Source organism: Podarcis tiliguerta (genome assembly GCF_965153285.1).
Source record: "Podarcis tiliguerta genome assembly, chromosome: 10".
Classification (NCBI taxonomy): domain Eukaryota; kingdom Metazoa; phylum Chordata; class Lepidosauria; order Squamata; family Lacertidae; genus Podarcis; species Podarcis tiliguerta.
This window is the reverse complement of record NC_139543.1, coordinates 15,209,196-15,228,743: the sequence shown is the minus strand read 5'-3', so window position 1 is coordinate 15,228,743 and position 19,548 is coordinate 15,209,196. Positions and strand designations below refer to the sequence as shown.

General features: G+C 44.2%; 2 protein-coding genes across 2 annotated transcripts in view; one reads left to right on the top strand and one right to left on the bottom strand.

The window, feature by feature from the left end:
* The window catches only part of TUBGCP6 (tubulin gamma complex component 6), a 32,526-nt gene extending 25,654 nt beyond the window's left edge, over positions 1–6,872 (top strand). The window contains exons 21-26 of the mRNA XM_083399288.1: positions 691–832; positions 1,126–1,320; positions 1,534–1,666; positions 3,071–3,284; positions 4,678–4,877; positions 6,416–6,872. Of these exons, the coding sequence (XP_083255414.1) occupies positions 691–832; positions 1,126–1,320; positions 1,534–1,666; positions 3,071–3,284; positions 4,678–4,877; positions 6,416–6,507 (976 nt within the window). The 3' untranslated portion in view covers positions 6,508–6,872. The remainder of the gene's footprint in view (positions 1–690; positions 833–1,125; positions 1,321–1,533; positions 1,667–3,070; positions 3,285–4,677; positions 4,878–6,415) is intronic.
* A 131-nt stretch (positions 6,873–7,003) lies between these two features.
* Positions 7,004–19,546, bottom strand: LOC310658204 (angiopoietin-related protein 5-like). The gene is made up of 8 exons (XM_083400066.1): positions 18,967–19,546; positions 16,509–16,591; positions 15,488–15,512; positions 13,093–13,184; positions 11,901–12,033; positions 10,999–11,184; positions 8,499–8,711; positions 7,004–7,061 (listed from the first exon to the last, which is right to left on the bottom strand). The coding sequence occupies exons 2-8, from the start codon at positions 16,587–16,589 to the stop codon at positions 7,027–7,029; spliced, it is 765 nt and encodes a 254-aa protein (XP_083256192.1). The 5' UTR covers positions 16,590–16,591; positions 18,967–19,546; the 3' UTR covers positions 7,004–7,026.
* Between the last annotated feature and the right edge of the window lie 2 nt (positions 19,547–19,548).

Here is a 19,548-nt window from a genome sequence, read left to right as displayed (position 1 = left end):
GCTGGACTGGATAGGGAGTCTTGTGCTCCCTTTCTTCCTCATCAGAATTTCCATGCCCTTCAGGACACTAAAAGGTCTGAACTTCTCTGCTTAGCCTAGCCTTGTGCCTTAATGGGGATGCAGATCATTCACTTGATGGAGCAGGGAAGGGAGCAATTTCCATCTGTGTCAAAGCGCTAGGTGGTAGAGGTTTAAACTTCTCTTGTCCATTTCAGAGCCTTGACGGCCTCTGCTTGGTTTTGCACGCTTCCTCCCCATGCACAGTGCAAACACTACCTACCACCAGTGAAGTATTGAACGGGGCCTAATAGTGAAGGTTTGGTGTTCTGCTCTAGAATGAGAAACCGTAAAGCTTCTAGTTAGAACATAGCAGCTGTTACAGATTTTGAACAGTGCAGAAAGAATTATATGCAAGTGTAATGAACAGAGGTGACAATGGGCAACTGGGATTTCTTTCAAAGGGCGTTTTCTTGACATCCTTGCTGCATCCTGTGTTTTTTGCAAGTGACTGCCAAAATGTACCGGCCCAATAGAAGTAGATTACTTGGAGGGAGCCTATAATTTGATTGCGGGTAGAGGATCAAAACGTTGGCGATTTTTAATTTACCCTATCCATGAAGCTAAAATGCAGTTTTACCTTTTTATTTGCTTTTTTAAAAAAGTAACTGGTGTGTTTTCATTTGTTCCTAGTGTTTCACTTGTGAACAAAGCCATTGTTGACTACTATTTTGTGGAACTAAATATTGAGAAGCATTTTGGAGCACTAAGGCATTTTTTGTTGATGGAAGATGGAGAGTTTGCTCAGTCACTCAGCGATCTACTTTTTGAAAAGGTATTTGCATAGGCTGTTCCTTAAATACCTGATTCTTGACTATATATCTAGTTGCCGGCATGTGAGGAAATCATATTGCATGTGTATGTCCTACTAAATATAGGGATTGTGTATCCTTTGGTAGTAGTTTCAATGATCACAACCTGAACAACCTCTCTTGGAAGTTTTAAATATAAGGGACTTTCTGGCTTGAACTGTGTTTGTAGGAACATTTAGAAAAATCCCATTATCTACTTTGGAAAGGTTATTCTGACAAACAAATTCTCAGTATCTAATGTGTTTTCTAATTTCAGCTTGGATCAGGACAGACACCTGGTGAACTTTTGAACCCACTGGTCCTCAATTCCATTTTAAATAAGGCTCTGCAATATAGTCTCCATGGGGACACCCACTTGGCTTCCAATCTCTCCTTTGCACTGAAGTACCTTCCAGAGATGTTCAAGCCCAATGCGCCTGATGCCCTAAACTGCTTAGAACTACGCTATAAGGTGAGAAGATACACAAAGAGTTGAGAAGTGAGCCAGATTTTAAGATTCCCCTATATGCATTGCAATTCATTGATCCTGCTTGTTCTCTGATGCTACTTAGAAATGCATTCTGTTCTGCTAACTGTGACATAATCCTCATCTTAAACAGGCAGTGGAATATTCTGATGCCTCAGGAGACATACAGTCATAATAGTTTTATTGGGTTTTTTATAGGTTGACTGGCCCATGAACATTGTCATTACTGAGAACTGCATGAATAAATATAACAAGATTTTCTCCTTTCTACTGCAATTGAAGCATATGGTGTGGACTCTTAAGGATGTTTGGTTCCACTTAAAGCGAACTGGTAAGATAAAATCTGACTACTTTTATTTAACCTGAAACCTGTTCAGAAGATTCAGATAAGCGAGTTAAATCTAAAGTCACTGTGTTTCCTATTTCTACCATATTTACTCGAATCTAATGCTCACCTTTTTTGGCCCAATTATGTTGTGAAAATTGAGGTGCGCATTAGATTCAATTTCACATTCGCCAGCAAATACTTTATTTGGTTTCAAGACTCTGAAAATTGAGGTGCACATTAGATTCGATGGTGCCTTAGACTTGAGTAAATACAGTATATTCCATGAGAGTTTGATTATTCAACCGCAAACCCATATAACTGAAGGTGAAAGCGGTTTGCTCTGATACAACAGAAGAGGTTTTGGATTCTCATTCAAATGGAATAAAGGAAAGGCCAATTGTCTTCCAAGGATAACTCCGGCTAGTACATTGTAGGCATTACACAATAACCTATTTGAAATACCGCAGTAGAGGGGAAAAACATTAGTTACACATACAAATGCTTTCACCCTGACCTGCATAACCAAGCACAAAAAGACAAATGGATATATATTGATTGAGGGTGAGTTTATGAAAGCCTGTTTCAAGGAAGATCTATCTGATTTCTTATCTGGTCTCGTAGTACAGTGGTTTTCAACCAGTGTGCTGCGACACCCTGGGGTGCCTTGAATGATAATCAGGGGTGCTGCGGGCAACACTGGCCTCTGTCCCTCCTCGCATCTCTGCCTCCCAAAGATTCCCACAGTTGTTTGTTGCAGTGGCCCTGGCTACAAGCTCGCCAGGCATATATTACCTCCGGAGCTGGCCAGGGGGGTCCTTCCTAGGCCCCTTTGTGGCGAGGGGGGGAGGACTCAGAGACCTAGGGCTGCAGCTGCCCAGAGGACTTGCGAGGAGGCTGAGGAACACTCCACAAGGGAGGGTACTTGCTCTGCAGGCAAGGGGTGACGTAACTGGGCTCCTGAGCCCCACAAGGTTGCCGCAGAAAGAATGTAGTTGGTCAAGGGAGCCGTGGACTCAGAAATGATTGAAAACCTCTGTCCTAGTCATATTAAACCAGGATGGTGAATCTGTGGGCTACATACTATGACCCCCATGCTAAAAAATCTGACAGCTCCTGTGGGTCACCTACTGTGATGCCATGCTAAGTGTTTTGTGCCCTTGCAAGATGCCTCAGAGATTTTTCTATTTTAAGAAAAAGTAACTTAAAACATTGCTTTTTTACTGACTGCCCCCATAGGCCACCTGCTCCTGTGATCCCAACATATTTTTGTGGCTCTTCACAAAATTTGTTAGTAAAAACTGACTGTGCCCGCTTTGCACCTTGGCTGCTTCTGCTTTGGCATGGGGCCCAAGAGCGGCAGTCCCTTTTCAGGCACTGCGAGCCATCCTTGTCGTTTTGGTTTTTCAGCTCTGGTGAAGCATGCATCCAACTCAGTTCAGTTTCGACAGCTCCAGCTTTATAAGCACGAAATGCAGCACTTTGTGAAAGTTATTCAAGGCTACATTGCCAATCAAATCCTGCACGTGACGTGGTGTGAATTTGGAAATAAACTGTCTTCTGTAGGGAACTTGGAGGAAATCTACAGAACACATGCTGACTACCTCAACAAAGCCATCTTCCGGTAAGAAGATTCCTCAACAAAGCGTTGCACATTTGCCTTCCCTTGTCTGCATGTAGAGATGGACAATTCTCATGTAACTAGAAAGTTGGGTGGACGAGTCTTTTCTTTACGTAGGCTTCTGCCACCAGTTCTGCTGCCATTGTGACATGGACAGCGGGAGGAACTAGCAGGCCTCACCACTTAGCCCTTCGTCCAAGTTCCCACATTTGCAGCGCCTAAGGAGAATTGCACTTTGCTTTCAACATATTTGCAGCATCTGAGAAAGAGAACCAGACCATTTCTCTTGCAGACTGCACAATGCCTCTCCCCTCAGCCAGCTTATGGACTGAGGAAGGGAAAAGTGAAGTGGGAAGAAGCAGGAAGATGGAGACAGAAATGTCTCCGGAAGCGGTGCCAAAGCAGGGAAATTATAGCACAGAAGTGAGCAGAAAGGCCTAAACCTCTAAGCCCAGCCCCTTGGCGTGGATGCATATTGTCCCTCCCCAATTATCAGACTAATCGTTTGAGGAGAGGGTGATAGGGAAGCTTTTAATGTTTAATAGACTATTGTATTTTAATATTTTGTTGGAAGCCGCCCAGAGTGGCTGGGGAAGCCCAGCCAAATGGGCTGGGTATTAATAATAATAATAATAATAATAGGAAGAAGACACCCACAGCTGGTCTGCATGGATCATTTATGGAGGGTGTCTGTGTGTGTCCTTGTGCATTTGCTGTAGATGGAATGCCACACCCCCAATTAGCAGGGCTGGGCGATAAATGCGAGCCAGAGTGACAGGGGGCTTGTTGAAGCAGAGGGAAGAACAAGCTGTATCGCAGCTTGTTTCTCCCTCTGCAGTGGTATCAGGGCAGACTGCGATGGCGGTTTCACTCAACAGTATATTGCTGGGGAAACGTCCACCACTCATGAGTCCCAGCACCCAGCTGCCACTTGTTTTCCCCTCAATGCACTGGGCGCTGGTAGCAGAGGGACTCAGGAGGCAGCAGTTTCACCAGCGATATACTACTGAGTGAATCTGTCATCGCAATCTTCCCCTAATACCGGTCGTAGGCGATATATAGGCCAGGCCCACCCCCTGGGCAAATGCATCTCTGACTTACAGTAGCAATCTGAAACAAGCTAAGCCTTAGTAAATGCTATATAGTACCTGGCTGCATCTAGTCCATCAAAATGTTATTTCGGATAACTGTATCCTAGTACCGAAAGTTAAGAAGATACAAAGGACACAAATTCACTATATTACTGGCATGTTGTCTTTCCTATCCGAAACAATTCAAAAATTGAATCTGCAATCACACCTCAGCAGGCATGTTCTTTAAGATGCTCCTAAACATTGCTGCAGATGAAAAGTATTGCTGCTTGCTAACTTGATATCAAAACCATCTCTTTTGACAGAGGATTGTTGACTGAAAAGGCAGCCCCTGTAATGAACATTATTCACAGCATCTTCAGCCTCATTTTGAAGTTCCGTAGCCAGTTAATCTCTCAGTCGTGGAGTTTCGATACCAGCAAACAAATGGCTGTTCATCCCAACTTTGGCTTAATGCAGCAGTCTTATAACACGTTCAAGTACTACTCCCATTTCTTATTCAACGGTAAGACTTCTGTTGTTGCAAGGATGGGAACCTGGGGGCTGTCCCCAACTCCCCATCAGCCTCTGATGGCATGGCCGATGGTGATGGATGATGGAAGTTGTAGTCTAGCAACTTCTGGCAGAGGGGCACAGTTTCCCCAATTTTGAGGTATTGCAAAGATGTGTTTATACTCAGTTTGGAAATAAAAACATCCTCTGCACAGGACAGCTGGGAAGTCTTAGTGTTTCTTGGCAAGTTTGCTTAGTGCAGACACTCAGGAAAAGCTTTCTTCTGCTTTTCTGAGTTTTCAAGGTCTAGGGATGGGGCAACAGGACATGAGCCGGGTGATGTTTCAGTTCATCATCTGAAACCAGTATGAAGTTCAGATCAAAATACTGGTTTCGCACTTTCTGAGCTGGCAATACATTGCGGCTCCCTGGCCACCACCAGCACAGCACATTCCTGCGCTGTGCTGGCGGCTGGCGAGCTGCAATGTCTTGCCAGCTTAAATTACCTGCCTGCATGCTTGCCTTTGCCCAAGCAAGCAGGGTGGGCCCAGGAGGAGAGAGGCACTTGCACTGGCAAAGACAAACGTGCAAAAGGAACAACTTCTCATGTTTCCTCTGCTGGGGCTGGGCTGCAGAGGGAGGTGGGGAGTGGGCAGGAGCTCCTTTGCCCAAGCAAGTAGGCAGCTTCCTTCCCTTTCTCCTGGTCGCTTCTCCCTCCACAGCCCAGCCACTTTCTCAGCCTTTTCCAGTGTTATTTCAGACATCGTGATACATCACTATATGGTTAACTGGTGATATTTCACGCCTGGTCCTAGTCGTGACTGTGTTCCTATTTTAAACCAGCCCTCCCCAACCCAATATGCTTCAGATGTTGTTTGACTGCAGTTCCTGTCAGCTCTGGCCAGCAGGATCAATGTCATGTCTGAACCAGGCCATTGTGTAAAGCTTGCTTGATCTTCGACAGGAAGAGCAGCACCTATAGAAGATAACATAGGTTACCTTACATTGGGGTCAGGCTACTTGTCCGTCTTGCCCAGTGTTTGTCTCCTCTGGCTGGCAGTACTCTCCAGAATTGCAGACACAGCTCTTTAACATCGCTAGCTTCCTGGATGCCAGAGACTGAACCTTGGCCTGTTGGCATGTAGAAGATGTGCTCTGCTTTAGTCCTTCCACTTGGCGTTCTGCTTTCAGTCCTATGTATGTTTGCTCAGAATCTGGTGTGCTCAACAGACCTTGCAGCAGTTGTAAGCGAAATCTGTAGAGCGCTGTGCTTAATCGAGTTTGTTAGCGTGGGCAAGCGAAATAATATTTACGATAAAAGAGAGAGCAGATGCCTAAAGTGTTCTTGGTTGGAACCTGTAAAAACGAATAGGCTCAACTGAAATGAAACCTCTGCTAGGACAAATAAAAGAGGGCAGCAGCTTGCGTACCTCATTGAGCTTGTGCACACTGTTAAGAGAGGAATATCACAGGGATAGAGATTTGAAGCTGACCAATCTGTATATCCCTTGCCATATTAAACAAGTGTTGTCTTATTTTCTCTTCTTACAGTAGTAACTAAGCTTGTAAACAGGGGGTACCAGCCTCACCTGGAAGATTTCCTGTTGCGAATCAACTTTAATAACTACTACAAAGATAACTGAGCTTTCTTAAAATACATCGCAAACTAGTGATATAACACAGACTCAGCAACGTGTTTTCATTAACTGGCACATTGAAAGCTGCCAGTGCCAAGACGCTTCTGTAAAGAAAAGCATGTTTATCAAAGTCAACTGAAGGATAGAACGGGATCCATGGAAAATATCATCATAACTAGGAAGATAACGTCATTCCGCCCTGCTTAGCATGGTAGAAGTTTTTATTCTCCTCTGTGCTGCAAAGCATGCTGCCAAGTGCCGATACAGCAATATGTGCATTAGTGTAAATTTGTTAATGTGTATATTTTTCCTAGTAGCATTGTGAAATCTTCTCATGTAAATGTGTAAGAAATAAAAAGCCAAGCAGAAACATACCACTTGGTCGTCAGCAGTGTGTATTACTAACATCACGCTCAGGAAGCAGATTGCGAATAAGAGCAGCAACCCAGTGGAACAGGAAGTTAAAGCACAACTAGTGATGGCCACAGACTCAAGGTTATAACTGGAATGAATCAATCAATCGGTTTATTGGTGTACAAAGCTTAACGGCCTTATGAAATCTAAAGAAAAGCAAATATCATATTCTGAAAATTGAAGGAAATAAAGCAACAAAGGAATGTGATATAAATTGCATTGCATAAACCAATTCATGGTTTAATGGAATGCACTAATCATTGCATTGACAACAGCAATCAGAGTTAATGACATTGTCTCCTAAATTCCTCCAGCCCATTTAGTTGTAAAACCCAAATTCTAAATTCTCCTAGCTTTGGTAACAACACACTTTTATTCTATCTAGGACTGTAGGTGAGGATTTTACGGCCTCCCTTCAGCTGGGCAAAGCATACAAAGCTGAGCAGATATCAAGCAACAGTAATAAACACCCCTACCCACTTACAAAGCACACAAAAAACTAACTTGGTTCTTGTGTGCAGTCCTAGCAGCAAAGAAGCCTGCTGTTCTTTTGCCCAGGAAGAAAATGGTGGGATAGCAAGATGTTCATCCAAGCAGCACACAAAATGGCTCGTTTTTGCCAGGAGGGGAAATTCCATAAACTTTGAAATTTGGTGCAACTATTTGGGGAATAATCAAAGAGAGAAATTAACTGGTGGGGAGCTGTTGCACTGCTAAGGCACAGATGCCACATCTCTACTGTCTTGCCAGTTACTAAGCAAGGTCTTTAATTTTACTTACCCCCTTTTCATCCTCTTTGCATTGGGGTTTGATGGAAATATGGGTGGGTTCCTATCTAATTTGTTCTACAGGGGACAGTAGAAGTACGTCTGGGATTACGACCAGTGGCGTAGCGTGGGTTGTCAGCACCCAGGGCAAGGCAAGTAATTTGCGCCCCCTAACCCGGGGCAAGGCAGGTAATTTGCGCCCCCCCCGCCCCCGCTGCACTGTCCCTCCCCCAGATAGTCCCTCGCTCTCTCTCCGCACCACACCGCACGCCTGACACCCTCCCCTCCACAGTGGGCGGCGACCGGCGGCTCGGATCGGATTCGCACAGCCAGCACTGCAGTGAGAGAGAGTGAGTGAGCCAGGTAGGGGCAGAGAGCTGCGAGTGCAAGCGCGCCCCCCCCCCAGATGTTGCACCCGGTGCGGCTGGCCCCCCCTGCACCCCCCACGCTACGCCACTGATTACGACTGCACTAAAATAGATGTTCCTTATTCCTGAAATGGTTTTGGCAAGAAGGGGGGACTACATCTACTGAAAAACTAGAAAGACTTCAACAATCAATTAGCAGAAACTTCATTTCTTAGATCAGTCAGACTTGCTACTTGATTATATGTTGCATACGCAGCGATTTGCTAGTAAGCGGTTGACATTCATAGTAACACAGGGTGGTTTAGTACCAAAATTGCTGCAGAAAGGCAAGCCATCTCAGCCTGGACAGTCTGACATTGTCACAGCTAAGTACATTTTATCTTGAGTTCACTAAATAGCAGTGAATCTATATTACTCCATGTTTTCCAGTACACACCAGATACCCAACCTCTACAGCTGTCTTTAGGATGCCACATCCCGTTGAGATCCGCCATGCCGCAGTTACTGAACCACCACCCAGAACCGTACAGCTCGCCAGCACAGCTGTCGAATGCTTCATCGCCCACAAAACATGGGCCACAGTCGTCGTTGTCACTATCGACCGCACTGAAGAAATTGCCATCTTGATTCTCAGAGGGTTCATGCCCTCTGAATGCATCTCCTAAACCAAGAAAAAAAAACCTAAGTTTTAGACTCGTTAATTGCCTGCATCAGGGCATTTGGGGCAAACAGAGGCAAATTCTTATTGGCTTACTGGTATAATTTGTGTTTCTTCAAGCACTGTCCACAGTACTTCTGCTTTTATATTTTTGGTAAAATAAAATAATTCTAACTGCCATAACCCTGGGGATGTCAACATGACAACACACCAAAACAAATAGACACGTTTTTCAAAGAACAGCAGGCTGTTCTTAGAGCTTTTACAAACTATTGAACTCCTTGGTGATTTAACACACCTTTTTTACAATCTTAACCATGCTGTGATTAGGAGGTGTCAGTCTAGAGCAGCTGGCATTCTCCACTTGGCTCTGAAACTGCCTTATGGTAACTAAAATGCCCTTGCAAAATATAGTATGAATCAAATTACCAGGTGTTTGCTTCAAGGTAAAGGGACCCCTGGCCATTAGGTCCAGTCATGACCGACTCTGGGGTTGCGACACTCATCTCGCTTTATTGGCCGAGGGAGTCGGCGAACAGCTTCCAGGTCATGTGGCCAGCATGACTAAGCCGCTTCTGGCGAAGCAGAGCAGTGCACGGAAACACCGTTTACCTTCCCGCTGGAGCGATACCTATTTATCTACTTGCACTTTGACATGCTTTTGAACTGCTAGGTTGGCAGGAGCAGGGACCGAACAACGGGAGCTCACCCCGTTGCGGGGATTCGAACCGCCGACCTTCTGATTGGCAAGTCCTAGGCTCTGTGGTTTAACCCACAGCACCACCCGCATCCCAACGTAGCCCTAAATTTGTATTGTTTGGTTGTCTAAAGAAAAGCAACAAGAGTAGTATGGGCTGAAGCAAGTGTGGGGAGCCTTCAGTCCTTCAGAAGTTACTGAACTACAAGGCGCATTAGGTCAAGCAAGCATCGTTATTAAAGGTTGATGAGAGAGATAGGGAAGCAACATTTAAAGGGCCAAAAGCTTCCTGCACATGAACTGAAGGCGTAGAAGTGGCAAGATGTCCCTTATCAACTGCCAGAACCTGTGTAGCATCTAAATGGAAGCAACTGGAACAGTCACCTTCACGATACTGTATATCCACACTCTTTGTTCTCCCCCCTTCAAAATCATTGTATAATTCTTATTTTTTACCAAATCTAAAATCTATGAACAGATAGAACCCAACTGGGACCACTGCACTCATTTAAGTATTTTGATCTAGAAGATGATTTTCAGAGGAATTTCCCTTTTTGCCCTGCAGACCCTCTCCATTTTCCACTGCGTCCTGGGGAGGGGGTTCCCAAGATCATGAAAGCTGTTTTTCTAGGGGGTATTAGGGGGAGGGAGAATCAGCAAAAATTACCTCTCCCATTAGAAGAGGCATCCCCTGGATCAAAATCAATTCTGAAAGTGCAGTTGGGTAAGGACAATATATGAGTTGTGTGTACATTTCCCCTTTCCTTTCCTTTGTATTAAAATTATTTTCAATTGCAAAATGTACCGATACGTCTTTCGACTTATTGCTAAAATTATGCTTACGGTGGTGCCCTGCAAGACTAATGCCTCGCAAGACGGAAAACCCGCTAGACGAAAGGGTTTTCCGTTTTGGAGGTGCTTCGCAAAACGCATTTGCTATGGGCTTGCTTCGCAAGACGAAAATGTCTTGCGAGTTCTGCGGGGGTTTTTTCCCTCCCCCCCTTTTCCCCCAGCCCCTAAGCCGCTTCACAGCTGTTGCTAAGCCGCTTCACGGCTGATCTAAGCCGCCTAACAGCTGATCTAAGCCGCTTATCAGCTGATCCACAAAGCCGCTAATAGCCTTTTAGCAGCTAATCCGCTAATCCCTTAATAGCCGCTAATCCCTTAATAGCCGCTAATCCCTTAATAGCTGCTAATAGCCCTTAAACCGCTAATAGCGCTAATCCGCTAATGGGCTTGCTTCGCAAGACGAAAAAAACCGCAAGACGAAGAGACTCACGGAACGGATTCTTTTCGTCTTGCGAGGCACCACTGTATATCCAGCCACTACACACCTATCTAAAGGCAGCTGTATTTATTTAAAACCATGAATGCATTGCTACCAGGCCAGAGTGACTCAAAGTGGCTACAATGGCTCTGGAAGGTTAATCCTGCCTGAGAAGCTGCTTCAGGAAAATCAGAATTTTATTCCAGGGGTGCAACCTACCAATAATGTCTTTGTTTTCCAGCTTACTTGGTTCTGGACCCAATTTTGAGAGATGCTAAACTGGTAAACATGGGAGTCATTAAACACAACATCACTGAATCTCTTACCCACATTCCCTCTGTATTTCCCCAAAGAAAGGCGGTATTTTTCATCTTCGTTGCCAATTTCGAAGGTCTTGTATACAGCATAGCCTTTCTTCCCTTTGCAGTTTCTCATGTCCACTCGGAGCTCGCATTTTTTGTCTCTCTGGTGGGTCAGAGCATGAATGTAGACAAGCCCTAGCCAATGTTCAACTGGAAAATATAACATTGTGTTTTCATGTATCCATCGCCAACTGTACATCATCTTGAATGCAAGGAAATAAACGCCTGCAGTTTTGAGACCCACAACAGTTTTCAGCTTCCTACTTAGGGATGTGGGTGGCGCACCACTGAGCCTCTTGGGCTTGCCGATCAGAAGGTCGGCAGTTCGAATCCCCACGACGGGGTGAGCTCCCGTTGTTCAGTCCCAGCTCCTGCCCACCTAGCAGTTCCAAAGCACGTCAAAGTGAAAGTAGATAAATAGGTACCACTCCAGCAGGAAGGTAAACGGCGTTTCCGTGCGCTGCTCTGCTTCGGCAGAAGCGGCTTAGTCATGCTGGCATCATGACCCGGAAGCTGTACACCGGCTCCCCCGGCCAATAAAGCAAGATGAGTGCTCCAACCCCAGAGTCATCTGCAACTGGACCTAACGGTCAGGGGTACCTTTACCTTTACTTTCTACTTGTGCGTACATGGGAAAGGATCATAGCAGAGGCTTTTGAATGTGGAAGGTCCCAGGTTCAATCCTTGCCACCTCTTGAAAATAATTAGGTGGCAAAATGGGATGGGGCAAAAGACCTTTGAGAAATGCTGCACATGTAGGTTGGTTGTTGAAGTCAATCAATAAGATCCATTTGTGCACACAGTGTGATGTCTAAAGGTAAGTCCACAGATCAAAAGATTTTAGTTGAGGGGAATAATTGACTTACAACCAACATGGCCAAATCCTTTTTCATATTCAGACATCCACCTCCGAAAGTTCTCAGGCACACCATACTCCCCTTGTCCATTGCGTCGCTGGATAATAGTCCATCCACCATCGTATCTCTTTTCACAGAATACCTAGAAATTTACGTTGGTAGGTAACCGATCTGAATTATAGGATCCTAAACACAATTGACTATCAAAAGTGGGCAAAAGGAGCCAAATGGCTTTCCTTAGGAGTGCGTGAGCTGTGGCACCACCATCCTGGCACTCGCCCATCAAAACTCCTGCAAAGTCTGACCAGAGACAACAGGAGTCTAGGGCTCACCTGTAGGCACAAAGTCAGGCCTTAAGGTAACCTGAGGCTGTTTAGGACTTTTCAGGTTCGTTTCAGCACTTTAATCTGAAGCCAGAATCCCATAGGTAAGCAATGAACCTAGTGTTGGGTCGGTGTAATACAATAATAAATAATAATAATTTATTATTTATACCCCGTCCATCCGGCTGAGTTCCCCCAGCCACTCTGGGCAGCTCCCAATCGAGTGTTAAAAACAATACAGCATTAAATATTAAGAACGTCCCTAAACAGGGCTGCCTTCAGATGTCTTTTAAAGATAAGATAGCTGCTTATTTCCTTCACATCTGAAGGGAGGGTGTTCCACAACCGGGCGACACTACCAAGAAGGCCCTCACTAACCAACAATCTTATGACTGTATTTTGAACCAAATGGAGTTTCCAAAATGTCTTTAAAGACACCCCTATGGAGAGAACATTGTAACCAACTTGGATGCAATTAGGGTACGAGTCAGAATTGCCTTCACCAGGTATGGCCAGACCTGGCAAACCAGATGAAACTTATAAAATATGGCCACAACTTGAAAATTCAAGGACAATGGTGGCTCCAGATGTGCACCTAAGCTGCACACTTGACCTTTCAGAGGAAGTTTGGAGGCAGGTTGTACATCACCTGCCAGCATTCTCAATTGACTGAATTAAGTTCTCCTCCCCCCCTGCCTCTCCAGGATCAGGTTATGGAAGTAAGAGGTAGAGCTGTGTGCCATCAGTATACAGGCCCAGACCTCCGGATCATGCAGGTGTTCAGAAGACAAGGCGTTTGTAAAAACAGGTGCTCTCAATAACACTTCATCATAAATGGAACCTGCGGCTCAGAATGTAATTGCAGAACCATACCTTACCTCAAAAGAGTTATGAAAATTCTCTGGTTTGATCCTGTAAACTCCGCTGGGGAGAGATGCATTGGCAGCAAATATTGCTGTGCAATCAGGTCCTGTAATGGAAAGAATGAGTAAGGTTGATGAGACTCCTGCGGCTCAGAATGTGTGAACAGCGAAATGGAGCCCTGGAATTAACGGCAGAAGCCGATGGAATAAGGGCAGAGCTCAGTGGTACCTGATGAGAGTCAAGGGAAGTGGGTGGCTGGGCTTAGGGATGTGTAAATCTGTCAGTTTCAGTTTCTCTGGGTTTCTTCCCATCTTGAGTTCAGTTCTCTACATTTTTATATCAACTAACAAAATTTCTTTTTAAAAAATCCTTATGAAAATGCATCGGCGTTAAGTGTTAATTTTTCCCAGTATACACACTGATATGCTGTTTTGCCTAATACAGTGGTGCCCCGCAAGACGAATGCCTCGCAAGACGGAAAACCCGCAAGACGAAAGGGTTTTCCATTTTCAGAGGTGCTTTGCAGGACGAATTTCTCTATGGGCTTGCTTCGCAAGACGAAAATGTCTTGCGATTCTTGAGTTTTTCCCCCGCTCCCCAACCCTTTTTTCTAAAGCACTAAGCTGCTAATAGCCTTTTAGCAGCTAATCCGCTAATCCCTTAAGCCTTTAATAGCCGTTAATAGCCCTTAAACTGCTAATAGCGCTAATAGCGCTAATCCGCTAATGGGCTTGCTTCGCAAGACGAAAAAACCGCAAGACGAAGAGACTCGCGGAACGGATTCTTTTCGTCTTGCGAGGCACCACTGTACATACATTTTAGTCAAACAATTTCCCCAAATATAACCTATAATTGCATGCTATTTTGCTAATACATGCTTTTATGCACACTGAACCTTAGTGTATGCATTTTTGCACAAATTACTAGGCACTGCAAAATTCATAGAGTGCAATTTTCAAAGGCTGGATGTGTTTCAGTTCCTCTATTGTTTTAGAAATTGTGGTTCACCTTTATATGTGAACTGAAGATAAATTCTTCCACATCCCTAGCTGTGCTTGAGGGAAGTGGGGTGAAGCAAATGGCAAAAAGTAATTACTAATTGCATCCAAATATATAATTACCTATTCTGGTATGCATATGGGGTATTATGAGCCAAGCATGATTTGTTTCAGAAACTTGGGAATCCGTGCATTCAACTGAACTTCCAAAGACTCTTCCCCAATAGTGTAGGTTTCTCAGTTAGAAATATATTCAGCCAATGTGTGCAGAATCTGCTGCCAGACCTTCCCATTAAAGATGCAAAGTTTGGGGATGAAGCTGGCAGAGATGGAGACACTGGAGGCTGAGATAGCATGTGTGGGCCCAATTCTTCCTCCATGGGTTTTCCAATGAACACCCAAATAAGGTTTAAAGTGTGAAAGACCAGTTTCGTAGCCTCCTCTTGCTCCTGGTTTTTCAGCTGTAACTGTTTCTAGCTCGGATAAGATCACAGGCCCAAGTGATCCATCTTGTTTTCTTAAGGCCGATAATACTTAAGGAAAAACCTGAGCCAGGAATTTTGCGAATTGGCCATATTTTGTCCTTCACACAGGTTGTGTCAGGGTGTGTTTCCTCCCTGATCCTTGAAGGATCAAACAGCGGTACTTAATTTCAGAGTAATGCAGCACATAGGAACAGCTTCCATTAAGTGCTGTTAATGAAATGCCACTCATCTGCAGCAGTACATGCAGAGAAGAATTAGAAGTCATTCTCCAGCTCTTTTCCCTTCCTTATTACCTCTGCTATCAGCCGCTTTTCTGACTGAAGTGTACATCAATGCGAGGAATAAGATCTCTAGCCGCCAATGCTTGCAAAGGCCATCAGAACCACCAAAACACTATATAACACTTAATTAAAAAACAATCCCGCCCCCCACTATGTCACATCTTGCCCTGTTTTTTGCAATGACCAACCTCTCCTGTGTTTCCACCACTTTGCTTTCTCTTAAAACTGGTTACAGGAAGTAAAGAGGCTCTGCATTGCAGGGGTTAGGCTAGATGACCCCTGGGGTCCCTTCCCAACTCTACAAACAATTATATGACTCTCCATTCAGTTTCTTTCATAAGACATCTGAAGGCAGCCCTGTTTAGGGAAGTTTTGAATATTTAATGCTGTATTGTTTTTAACACTCGATTGGAAGATGACCAGAGTGGCTGGGGAAATTCAGCCAGATGGCCGGGGTATAAATAATAAATTATTTGTTGTTGTTGTTGTTATTTATTGTTATCATTATTTATTATTATTATTATTATAAGCTATTGTGAATCAAGGCCCCAGTCACACGCTTATCAAACGGAGATGTGCCCCCACTTTGTATGAAAATAAGGTTAATGATCATTAAAATATGAACAACAACAACAAAACACCTACCTTGAACTGCCTGCCGTGGTTGTGCCTGCAGAGATCAAATTATGTTTATATTAGACCGCTGGAAACACTACTGTTGTAAAAACGAAATTTTCTAATTTTACTTGCGTACAAAGTTAAAAACCATTCCTGTGTCTTCATGCAAAAACACCCCCCCCCAAATCACTGCTGTACAAAAGTTTATATTTGAGATAAGCAGACCTTACACCAGTGCTGTCTTTCATTTTGCAAAAAGGTGAAAATCTGCAACTCCCTTGCACCTTTTTGCCACAGGACTGCTCTCCTCTCAGCTCAGCCTTCCCCAATCTGTGGCCCTCCAGGTGATGTTGGACTCCCAATTTTCAGCAGCACAGCCAATGGCCAGGAAGCTGCAGTCCCAACATCTGGAGGAGATCAGGCTAAGTATTGTTGCTCTAGTAGTTTCACCTGGAGGACAGCTTGCAAACTGAGTTTTTAAAGGGGTATTTCCAGATGAAAGGATGTTATTTCCTCTCTCCAGTTAGGTAACTTGTGAGGCAGTCCTCTTTAGCGAAGACTGGCATTCAGAATAAACCCCTTCTGCCACATTTCCTCTCATCCATTCTCTGCTGTTTCCATACTGCCAGAGGCATTGCAGCCAGACAGTAAAAGAAGTAAAGAAGTAAAGCATCAATACCTGGCTTTTTCTGCTTCAACCTGGGGTGGGGAATTTCTGGATCAGGGTTCAGTGGTCCTCCAGGCCTCTCTATCCCATTCTCTCTCTCTCTCTCTCACCCTCCCTAAGACACACCCCTTCTTCCCAGACCACTCCCCTCCCCAGGCCTGCTCCACACCCTCCTCAAGTGCCTCCACCTTGCTGGAATGTGTCCCTGAACCATGATTATGCCTCTTGCTTACCTGGCTAAGAGCCACGTCCGTCGCTCTACCTGCTTTTGAATCTGGCTCCAGTCCCAGAAGGTCCCCCACAACAAGGTGACCCTCAAATGGACAAAAAAATTCCCTGCCCTTGGGCTTCAATGAAAGTGGCAATATATTTGTTTGCTACCTTTGTCCCGGCTTGCTGAAAATCCAGAATTAATAAAAACCCCGCAATGCTCTTGATCTGGAAACACAGGTTCATTCTCATAACTGAAATAAATAATAATAATAATTAAAATAATAATAATAATAATAATACAGTTTAGCTATTGCTTTCCATAGCAAAGTTCAGCTTATATTTTAGAAACCACAGAATCACTACAGCACATACTACAGCTAGCTAAGTACTGCAGGCCCTTTGTTTTTCAAAAGCCAAGCCATGGACCCCCTACCTTTGAAAATGTTGCTATCTCTATGGTAGCTTTTGGTGAATTTACTATGGCAGTTTCCTAAGAACAGGGTTGGCAGTTGTCAGAGGAAACTTGGTTATCAAAACACGGGTACCTGAATGTCTTGTTTCTTATGGCAAACATACACAATTTTAATCTGGGGGATGGGGACGACATTGGGGGGAGCTCTAATTTCGCTTTCCTAGTGCCAGGCTGGAGAGCTGGTCCAGTGAGAGCTGGACCATAAAGAAGGCTGATTGCCGAAGAATGGATGCTTTTGAATGATGGTGCTGGAGGAGACTCTTGAGAGTCCCATGGACTGCAAGAAGATCAAACCTATTCATTCTGAAGGAAATCAGCCCTGAGTGCTCACTGGAAGGACAGATCCTGAAGCTGAGGATCCAATAATTTGGCCACCTCATGAGAAGAGAAGACTCCCTGGAAAAGACTCTGATGTTGGGAAAGATTGAGGGCACAAGGAGAAGGGGACGACAGAGGACGAGATGGTTGGACAGTGTTCTCGAAGCTACCAGCATGAGTTTGACCAAACTGCGGGAGGCAGTGGAAGACAGGAGTGCCTGGCGTGCTCTGGTCCATGGGGTCACGAAGAGTCGGACACAACTAAATGACTAAACAACAACAACAGTGCCAGGTGGGTCTAAGGCGAGCCAACAGCTAGGAACCAGGAGCCATCAGGCCAGCAAGCCACCAAGGAGAATCATAATTGTAGGGAAGCTAGGTGGCAAGAGTCAAGGAGCAAGCCTAGACTGAAGTCAGAGGCAGAGGATAAACCTGGAAATGGAGTTAAGGAGCAAGCCAGAGACCTTGCTGCTCAAGCAAAGCTCAGGTAGAACAGGAAGCTCTCTTACAATCCTTCCAATTCAGGTGAATTCAGCAGCGAGCATGGAGGGCAGTCCAGGGCCTGACGGTACATTTTAAATGTGGCACATGCTGCTCACAAACTCTCACATCACATTTAAATTAACCATATGGTAAAAACCCCAGATTCACAATACTGTATCCACAAGGAAGAATTCTGTCAAGGAAACAGAAGGAGTCACTAGGGGACATTAACGGCAAGTGAATAAAGAGGGGTAGGACATCTCCATTAATTGCAAGAATTACATGTTTATAAAAAGAATCAGAGGGATGCTACAACTATCACATCTAGGATCATACAGAAGCGTTAACCTCATTTTGTCTCTGAAATGTTAAGACTGGTCATAGATCATCCAGCAACAACAGAGGCAAATAACAGTCATGACTGCTCTTATAACATTTTAGTTATAAATTTGCTGGTGTGATAAATGAGTGTCTGCGTATGCCTGTCTGGTCATCAATTTGGCACAGACAATACGAGTTACACTGCGTCAAGGACTAAATGGAGAGAGGATGAAATAAGAGATCAGATCTATTGTATTTCTCTGCAAACATATAATCCACTTCCCACTTACCTGGAAGTAAACTAGACTGAACACAATGGGACTTACTTCAGAGTAGGTATGTACAGGATGGTGCTATGAAGTTCCTTCTCCCCAATGCTAAGACCAAGAATGGTTATTAAACAGGAAAAACAACAGACAGCAAATACTCTCCACTATGCATAAAATCCCTCCAGATTCACATTAGCAGATCAAGATTTTTGAACAATCCCCCACCCCCCAAAAAACACACACACAACCTCGTTAGTGAAACCTTTGTCTCGGGTCCACACCCAAGCACACTTGATCACCTTTCCAGTAGGATTTTCAGAAGGCGGAGGCTGTGTTACTTTGCTGCTACAAACCCAACAGAATGTCTAACGGCAACTTAAAGACTAACAAATGTATTATGGCATAAGCTTTTGTGGACCAGAGCCCACTTCAGCAGATGCATTATCCTAAATTAGCAGGTAAATTGGCTGGGGTGGGCAGTAGGGGGGGAGGAGCAGAGACGGAATTGAGGTTATAGTGAGGTTATAGGCAAACACAAAAAGTGAGGTTATAGGTAAACACAAAAAGTACAGACTGTGACAATTGTCACAGGGTGTACTTTTTCTGGTTTCCGCTAATCTCATTGTTAAAACCTCTACCTCTCTTCCAAAGCATCCATATAGACCTACCAGTTTAGCCTAGCAACATATCTGTACAAAAGCAAATGCCTTAAGTAAATCATTAAACTTGGACCCAAACTTAGTCAAGCTTAGAGTAAACGTACTGGAATTAATAGAGCCGAATAGTTAGAACTAACTTCAATCCCATTGATTTCAATGGGTCTACTAAGTGCCAAAATCTGGATCCAAACAGTCTTCCAGGTAGTTCCACAAATCTCTGTTGTTATTTTCCCCCAGGAGATGACAATAGATCTCTTTTTGAGACAAGCAGCTCCTAGATATGGTACAGATGTGTGCAAAGGAGACCCAAAATGCAACGATTGCTCTTCACACACAATGTATTTATGGCAATATATGGCTAGAATGAAAGGAAACATGGCTAATTGGAAAATACTAAGTTTCTACTTATGTGCAATTTCTTATCAATGTCTCTTTAAGAAGGTTGGGGCAGGGCGGGACAATCTGTTGAAAGGCAAAGGTACAAATGTGTAAATAATTAGTGATATTTTAATGCTGATATCTGATTGTATTTCATTGCATCTGGGATTGTCAGTGCCTATCTTTCTCTCTTTAAAAAAATGACACAAGCCTTTTTTGGGAGACAATCCTCTGAAAAGTGGGGTGAAATACAGTAAATAAGTAATTAACAAAGATCCAGAAACTTCAGCATTGGATTTCTCAGAAAT

Excerpts from the sequence above, each read along its gene's own strand:
- LOC310658204 (XM_083400066.1), bottom strand. The coding sequence starts at position 16,589 with ATGAGAATGAACCTGTGTTTCCAGATCAAGAGCATTGCGGGGTTTTTA. Across the intron at positions 15,513-16,508 it reads TTCAGCAAGCCGGGACAAAG|GCACAACCACGGCAGGCAGT; the intron begins GTAGCAAACAAA and ends TGATCTCTGCAG. Across the intron at positions 8,712-10,998 it reads GAAATACAGAGGGAATGTGG|GAGATGCATTCAGAGGGCAT; the intron begins GTAAGAGATTCA and ends TTCTTGGTTTAG.